A 9042-nucleotide genomic window follows, 5' to 3' on the forward strand; every position below is an offset into this window, starting at 1 on the left:
CTAATAGAAACTCAAACGGATTCAATCTCCTTGCTATTATCTTTGATATCTTCAACAGGATGCAACTCACATTTTACATATAAAACCACTCCTCCCCTTCTCTTTAGTACTCTATCCCTATTAAGTAGTCTCTAACCCTGTATTTCAAAAGAAATTTGTCATCAAAATCATCTACATTTAACAGAGTTTGAGTTATTCCAATTATATCAAAATCCTCCATTCTTACCAGTTCCCTAAAATCATATTTTATTTCTTATACTTCTAACATTACAATAGTTACAATTAAGCCTATCCTTATAACTATTTATATATATTCATTTCCTATGCTAAACCTTTCTCTACCTCTTATTCTTTTTGCATACAGTTTATCCTGGCCCTCACCACTGTCTAGTCCTAGTTTAAAAACTTACCTTACAGCAGAGTTAGGCATAACAAGAAAACTCTTACCTTATTTAAATGTAAACCATCCATTCCAAAACTCATCCTTCCATACTAACCTAAACCAAACATTTAGTCCTAGTGACCTATCCATAACTTCTTCCCCACAATTAATTCTGACAAAACTGTGGCCCTCTTCTTTAAGTCTCTTTATCAACCCCTTGTACTTCTTAAGCTCCTCTGACCTACCTTTCCCTACATCATTAGCCCCCTACATGTACCACAAAAACTACATCTCTGCTAGTCCCCTCTAATATATCTCCTACACTGTCAGTTACCTGCTCCACCTGTGCCCCTCGATAGCATAATATGATTCTTTTCTCCCTATTTATTCCATTGAAGGGAAAGTCTGTCACAATTTATTCCCTGGACTATGCTATTATTTTATTTTGCAAGTTTATTATTATTTTTGCTAATGTCAATGTTTATATAATAAATGTTTTTAATCAGTATTTTTCTCACTGCGTGTAATTGTAACTTTTGTATTTCGTCAAGTTTGAGATTCTAAGGTAACTATGCCTGATGAAGGGCATCTGTCCAACATAAACTAGAACAGTTAATTTATTCTCATGACAACTTCTCCAAGAATGTCATCAGCTTTGTCCTCTTGAGTACCGAGGCCATTTCATAAGCTGTTTACACCAACAGGATAAGTTCTGTACCATTTTATTTTAATGTCTCAATTATTAACAAAATTATACCAACTTTCTAATAGCAAATTGCTCTAAGTTGTTCAATAAAGCATAAATACAATAGTATTGTTAAAACTGCAGTTTACACTATTGAATGTATACAAATACTAAAGCTACATGAACCTCAGCCGTGATTTAGGGCATATCGGGCAAATACTTATTTGCATTTAACTATTCTGAAACTAACATTAAAATAATCCAGTTTCATTGTGGTGTGTAGAAAGTTAAACCTATAATTTCAGACAGTTAGGACATTAATCAGTCAACAAGGTCAACAATTACATTAAGATTTCAAAGTCTCCAGCCATTACTAGTCTCAAAGTGGGTTCCTCGTCATCGAAAAAGTTTTTCTTCATTACCCATTCAAGCCATATTAAAGTTTTTCTTCATTATCCATTCAAGCCGTCTCCAGCCATTACTAGCTGATACCAATGTTTAATAAACCACAGAAAATAACGTGTTATCAGTACATGCTTTGAAAATTATTTCTACAATGCAATGGTTAAAAATGAGGAAAAATTTAAGTCTAATCCAATTATTTTTTTGCAAATTTTTCTAGCTTACACTTTTTAAAACATTTCTTTACAAAAACTTTCTGAATTAAAAAAGACAGTCAATTGTGAAGCAAATAATTATTTATTGGATTAGTCTAAAACAAATCACTTGGATAAATGACAATAAAAGAACAAATTTACATGTCTAAACTTTTTCTAGTTTATTTTGTATAATGTTTTGAGCAGATACCCTTCATCAGGCAGTAAAGACCGTGTTAAAATGGAAATAGGCTCAGAAATAATAGTTAAAAGGTAAGATAACACAAAGGTTTTAATTACACATGTTCAACGTGGAGCACAGTGACAAAATACTAACAAAAACATTGTTATAATTATTTGAAAGTAAATCTTTCATTTATACCATAAGAGGACTTGGTGTTGAGTTGGAAGATAAAATGGTGTTTAAGGCTTTCTTGTGTTAAATTGTTCTTGTGAAAAGTGTAACTAGATCCAATTATTGCCCGATGAAGGATGTCTGTTGAAAACGTAGCACAAAATAATTTTCAGATGCATCACAGTAATATATAAATTTTACAGGTAAAAAGATAGGGCATAGCAAACCTTTACAGGCCGATATATACAAAAGTACCATCTCTGCTACACCTCGATCTGCAAGTCGTGCTTGTTGGAAAAGTGTTCTTTGTTTTTCCATCTCTTGTTCCTGTACATTTTAAGTAAACCAAAAATAACCATTAAACATTTAACCCTCTGTGTACAGGTAGGGGTCAAAATGTGCAAGCCATGAACTTTTACAGAGTGACGTTCAACATGGTATTATGTATTTAATGTCAGAGTTATGAACAACTTATTTTACCCTATACTGCTGATTTAGCTACAGTTTGTGGTGGAGGAGAGTAAATATCAGACACGATATACATGGATACCAAAAGAAACTGTAGATATGCATTTCACAGGTTCTAGGCATTATGCAAATTCAGTATACAAAGTATATGATAAATGTGAGCATCACCTTGCATTCTGACTTTTCAAAGTCTGAGTTAAACTGACATCGTCAATTCACAGATGCATCTTGAGTATAAAAAATCAAACTTATACACTTTACTAAAAGCTGGACACATTTCATGAAGATACAAAATGAATGTATTAAATTTGGAATCATTGTCAAGATTTCCTTCTCCAATAAGAGGTTAGTCCAGTGGATTAAGTCTGTGCATATTAGTTAATACATATTTCAAAGTTTTATAGTTTGTGGCACTTTACACAGACTGTAAATGTCAAGATTTCCTTCTCCAATAAGAGGTTAGTCCAATGGACTAAGTCTGTGCATATTAGTTAATACATATTTCAAAGTTTTTATAGTTTGTGGCACTTTACACAGACTGTAAATGTTAAAGTGTTCAATGTTTACAAAGGTTTGATATTTCTTTGTAATTTTGATGTCATTCAAGAAAGACCCAAATATGCAATGCAAACATGTTCTTCATTATAGAATCTTTTCCTTTATAATTCTGAATGACTGGTAAATTTAACACGAGTAAGTTTCAACCATGGATTACTAGTGTTTATTTCTAACTCATTATAAAAAAAAATCTACTGGAGTTCAATTTTCATAACACTTTACTTTCTCTTTTAAACTCTTGAAGTTCCCAATTTATCTTTATGTAATGATATTTGAAATGTCTTTAATAATTAGCCTAATAATTTTCAGAATAGTATAAGGAAATTCAATAAAAAAACAATAAAGTTTCAAAAAAAGCAGTTAGTTAAAATTAAAAATGTCAAATATCTTTCCACAGTTAAAAAACAAAAGAAAACCCTAAAGATAATAAAAAAGCTTATACAAAAACATATATACAAAACTCATATTTACTTTAAACAAAAGCCATATAAAAAACAGAAAAAAACCTCTCTGAACTTTCCTGGTATTCAGAACGTTCATCAGATAACAGCAGTACCTACCATCATGAGACAGATTTTTTTCTATCCATACGAATGCAGCATGAAAGTACATAACTAATATAAAGAATCTACACACAAAAATCTCTATATCATCATATATCAACAGCAGCAATGAAGTACTATAAAAAATTAATCATGTTTAGTTCCACTGTATAATGGGATTTTACCATAAAAATGTTTTTATAATTGTCTCCTAAGAACAAAAGCCTGTACAGATGAGGCACTGCCTTCTCATATATAGCTTAATTATGAGCTTCTCATAGGAGCAAGTCCACGGTTTTTTTCTAGCTTAAGAAGGGTATCAACCATGCAGTTGCCCAGGGTTCTTCAACAGAACAAATTAGTTTTAAAATTAGTAGATAAAATAAAGTGAATCCAACCATATGACTTAGTGTAAGTTATTATCTGATGCTGTGAAACAGAAACTTACTATCAGCAAAAATAATCAGATATTTAGTAGCTTTAAGAAACAAATGGTATTATAAGAATGTGCAAACCAGAACAAATCTAAACACGAAAGAAACACTCACATGTATGGATGGTCCAGCCTCATCATCTCCTCCCTCTTCCTCATCTTCTTCTTCTGCTCCTCCACAACTCTAAAACAACATCAGTCAAGTTTGTTCATGTGATATGTAATATATTAGAACACAAAAACAAAATGGTACTAATGTTTTAGAAAGTAAGATAAAAAACATGAATTATAATATCATATCCTCCTAAAACACATAGACACGGATGCCTAACATTATATTCTGCTAAAGCACGTAGTTCACAATTGTATGCTATGAGAGCATAAATATGACAAATCTCTGTCTGAAATATAAACACTCAATGTTCCTACTAATAGACAAATACATTCAAATTTCAATTTATACTATTTATATTTATCATTAAAATAACACACCAGAGATGAGTCAAAGTATGTAATTTAAGATATCTACATTATCTATGGTTTAAACAAATAAACAGTATATACCTAAATAAATCTATTCAACTGGGTTATTGAAGTTCATTTTGTTGGAATTCCTTTCACAAAAGAATTTCAACCTATTAGCTTAGTAATTTCACTAAATTCTTCCATCTTTTTCTAGAGAACTAATCAAGCTTTAGAAAACTACATATATTAATTATATTTTTGAATAATAACATAGTTATTTCTTGTTTAAAATACAAGATGTGTACATTACCTTAGATATATCTATTGCAAAGGGTAAATCATAAACTACATTTTCTATGCTTCACTATATGCTACATTTGTTACACAAAAAATAATGAAAGAAAAACATGCTGTGTGTTACCTTCTATAACTTCAAAAATAATGAACATTTAAATACCAGTGTATAAGACACAGCACTTACTTCACCAAGTATGATAGCATATTGCATGTAAAGATCATCTTCTGTTATTGTTCCACTGTAACATAAAAGAAAGTCATTTTTTATGATGTTGTTAAAATTGTTAGTTTATTTTTCAGCCCTTTTTTTTCCACAGCTTCTAAATTGAGATAATTCCAAAACCTAATTCTAAATTTTTTCCAGAACATTTGAATGTATTTAAAGGTATTTTGTAGACACATAAAAACAGTTAAAAAAATTAAAGTTTAGCTATTCATTGCACTACATTAATTCCTACCACACAGATAAACTGTTAAATATACTATAACAAGTGTGAAACACAATAATAACATTAGTGTACATTTTGGATTCTTGATAACACATGACTGAATAGCTACTAATTACCAGAAAGAAAAATAACTCATGCCACCAACCTATGTTCTGTTGTTGCACTTCGGGAGAAAGCAACAATGAGCTGAGCCAGTGGATCTGGTTTATCCTCTTCCTCCACCTGTCCACGTTTCTCTTCTGCCTCTTCAAAAGATTGCTGTCAATTTATTGATTACTGGTTATTTCAGTTTAAGAAACTGACTAAAAACAGAAATATTAACGGCGATACATGCATACAAAGAAAGCATAATGATTTATTTTAGGGCTAAAGCAATCCTATGTTATACTGATAGAAAATATCAAAAACAAAGAAGTCTTCAGCTGATCATCTGTAATGAAATTAATGGTAAAAAATCTGATAAATATATTCTCCACTTGCACCTTAGTACAACCACCCCTTTAAAAAGCATTATACATTTTAAGTAAGTTTTCAGACAACAAGGTAAAAAAAAAAAGTATCACACCTACAAGACAGACAACTATAAACTACAATTTTGGAAGGGTAAAATGTACCGTACCCTAAAAAGAAAGGTATCTACAGCAGTGGGACACAAACAATGGTGTGTACACACAATCTGTCTGTCTTTATGTATACATAAATACTATAAAAGTGTTTTAGAGAAGATCTTTAAGAAGACACTGTGTTAAAAAGATTCTGTAGGTATAAAATATTCCGATTTTTTAATCTTTATGTTATTCACAAAGATCTATTTCATCCTTGCTGGATATTCCAGATATCAAAGGTTTGTTTTTCTACTGATATCTAATGCCACAACTGAGGTCTTGTGATTATGACCAATGAATGAATGAATACAGGAAAAAAACACTTCAAAGAAGAGTTATTCATGCTCAACAAATGCTGATGTTTTTCTGGCCAAAGAAAATTATATATCTACAATAGGCTTCTAACACCTCATTCTTTCACAAAGCCTATTAGTGCACTGGTAAAAACCAAAACAAGTTATAACATACTAATAAGAAAGTGGCCAAAATCCATTTTAAACTGTTAGTGGTTCATTCATACCACTTGTTTTGTGGTAAACATGAATTTGCAGTATGGATTTATAATGTTTTGTTCCTTCAACTTAGAGTTAACTACCAATAATTCATAACTAAATGTAAAGATTTCCAGGGTATTACTTGTCATTCAAAAATAATATTAGTCCTCTTGATGGAACTTGTGTACACAAACAAGCAGTACTGACAATTATTATAGAGAAGTCTTTGATAAAGAAACCAGTAACGTATGTATTTAGGTAAGACATGAGGTAAGCCTGTTGTAGTCTAAGTTGTTAAAAAATGCCTTACTATTAAATGTTAGTGGATTAATCCTTTAACTCAGTTGATAAAGCACTCATCTAGTATACAAGAGATTTCAGGTTTGGATTTGAGCCAAGGAAATAGTAAATTTGAAATTACTACAAGCCCACTTGATGATTTCAACTAAACTGTAATGTCACTTTCTTATTGTATGTGTGTCCATTATTTGATTTTGTTATATTTAATATAGAACTGATTCAACATCTTAGAAGTAAAAACTTTAAATATGTTTTTGTGACTGTCTCCTAGTAATCTCTTAATTAAAAACTGCTGAAAATATATATATTAAACTATTTATCCACACTTTTTTTAAGTTAACTGGAATGAGCCTTTGATGCGAGAGGTTTCAGGTTTGAATCTGAGCTAAGGAAATGATAAATTTGAAATTATCACAAGTCCAATTGATGATTTCAGCTGAGCTGCAATGTCACTTTTTATGGTTTATGTGTGACTTACTTGATTTTGTTACATTTACTGAAGAACTGATCGAGTCAACATCATAGAAGTAAAAACCTTAAATATGTTTTTGTGACTGTCTCTTAGTAAGCTCTTAATGAAAAACTGCTGAAAATATATATATATATTTAACTATTTATCCACACCTTTTTTAAGTTAACTGAAATATGCTACTGATGTCCACTACTTTATGTTAACTAAAAATTAAGGATTTTTTTCCCTACATTTTTAACTGTACTTGCTTTAAATTTAACCATGTATTAGAGTAATGGCAAACTAAGAAGCCACAAAGAAAGAAGATGCTTCTCATAGCAAATAATTATTCATAGTGTTACGACAGCGGAAGTCATGTGACACTGGTAACACGTCATGAGATTCTTGAAGAATCTTGACTTTTACTGGCAACTCTAGTCTGTTTTAGGTACCCTCTTTTTTGTATATAAGCCCGGCAAATAAAGCGAAGATAAAAAATTGCAGATAGATGGAGCTATAGAGACAGATAATTGAGTCAAGCGAGTGGTAGTGACAGTAATATAAAGTGTGTGTTTTGTATCGAGATTGCAAACGTATTGACTGTGGAAATTCTGTGTATTGCAAAGTTGTATCGAGAAAGAATAAACTAGTTTTAATTAGGAAAGGACTTGTATCGCTGAAGTTTCTCTGAAAGAATTTTTACAGGAAATTAACAAACAAACAGATACACAATAATAGGTTATATAAACAATCATACAAGTATTTAAACTGAAATTAAAATAAATTATATGTATATAAGTAGTCCAATATGAGTACATAACAAGATACAAAATATAAGGCCTACTTTGGTACTATCATATACTTGTTCTATTTCATAATTTGTTCATAAATCATAGCAGCGATGTTTAAGCTACTTACACATTTACAAATGATTCCTTCAATTCAATTAATGTAATCTGAAAAAAGTACTCCTTTTTATACAACATTTGTAAAAAATACTGATAAAAGATTTACTATGATTAATTTACCGAAATATTCCAATCCATTATCATATAAATGCAAAAGTTTGACATTTTACTTAATAAATGCCATATGTTATCATAATGAGTTGTAAATGTTAGATTACTACTCAAGTGATTGTAGTAATCAGTCCAAACCCTACAAAAACTACTTACAGTGAGATCTTCAACAAGCTGCTCGTGTCCTTTGTTCTCCTCTTCCAGCCAGATCTCCCGATACATTCTCAGGAAGATGTTGATGGCTCGATGCCTTCAGGAAAAGCAAAACATATTTCATTTTAAATCACAGAACTGAAGGAAAATACATCATTTACTCTTGCAGAAAGCTAAACAATACAAATATTGCTTTTAAGAGCAACTTCATTTACACTCAGTTCAAAAAGAAATAGAAAATTTCTGTTAGATATTAACTTTATATCAGTTCTAAAAATTCTGGAGAAGTGCAATAAAATGAAAACAGTTAACTAATATAACTTAGGATAATTTTTGAAGCACTCTCAATACTTAGTTACTTATATTAAGTATCTTTATTCAGTTAGGGATGTAGTTTTATCTAGATTTGGTATATTCAGAATACTTTGTTACTTAGAATAAGGATTTGTATCTGTTTTAGATCATTAAAAAATTTATTCATTTAACAATCTGTACTATCTGTATCTAGTTTAAAAACAATGAATACTTAGTCACTTACATTAAATATCTATACCTAGTTTTGAAGCACTCTGAATATTTAATCACTTAGGTTAAGTATCTGTAACTAATTCTGAAACACTCAATACTTAGTCACTTACATTAAATATCTATACCTAGTTTAAAAACACTGAATACTTAGTCACTTACATTAAATATCTATACCTAGTTTAAAAACAATGAATACTTAGTCACTTACATTAAATATCTATACCTAGTTTAAAAACAATGAATACTTAGTCACTTACATTAA

At 30.3% G+C, this 9042-nt stretch overlaps 1 protein-coding gene across 1 annotated transcript in view; it reads right to left on the bottom strand.

The window, feature by feature from the left end:
* LOC106468694 (ryanodine receptor-like) overlaps positions 1-9042 on the bottom strand; it is a gene marked incomplete at its 5' end in the record, with an annotated part of 134442 nt that overhangs the window by 55408 nt on the left and 69992 nt on the right. The window contains 6 exons of the mRNA XM_022397055.1: positions 2246-2345; positions 3605-3625; positions 4135-4203; positions 4966-5020; positions 5376-5488; positions 8256-8349. Coding sequence (XP_022252763.1) covers positions 2246-2345; positions 3605-3625; positions 4135-4203; positions 4966-5020; positions 5376-5488; positions 8256-8349 — 452 coding nt within the window. The remainder of the gene's footprint in view (positions 1-2245; positions 2346-3604; positions 3626-4134; positions 4204-4965; positions 5021-5375; positions 5489-8255; positions 8350-9042) is intronic.

This window comes from Limulus polyphemus, unplaced genomic scaffold (assembly GCF_000517525.1).
Source record: "Limulus polyphemus unplaced genomic scaffold, Limulus_polyphemus-2.1.2 Scaffold3117, whole genome shotgun sequence".
Taxonomy (NCBI): Eukaryota; Metazoa; Arthropoda; class Merostomata; order Xiphosura; family Limulidae; genus Limulus; species Limulus polyphemus.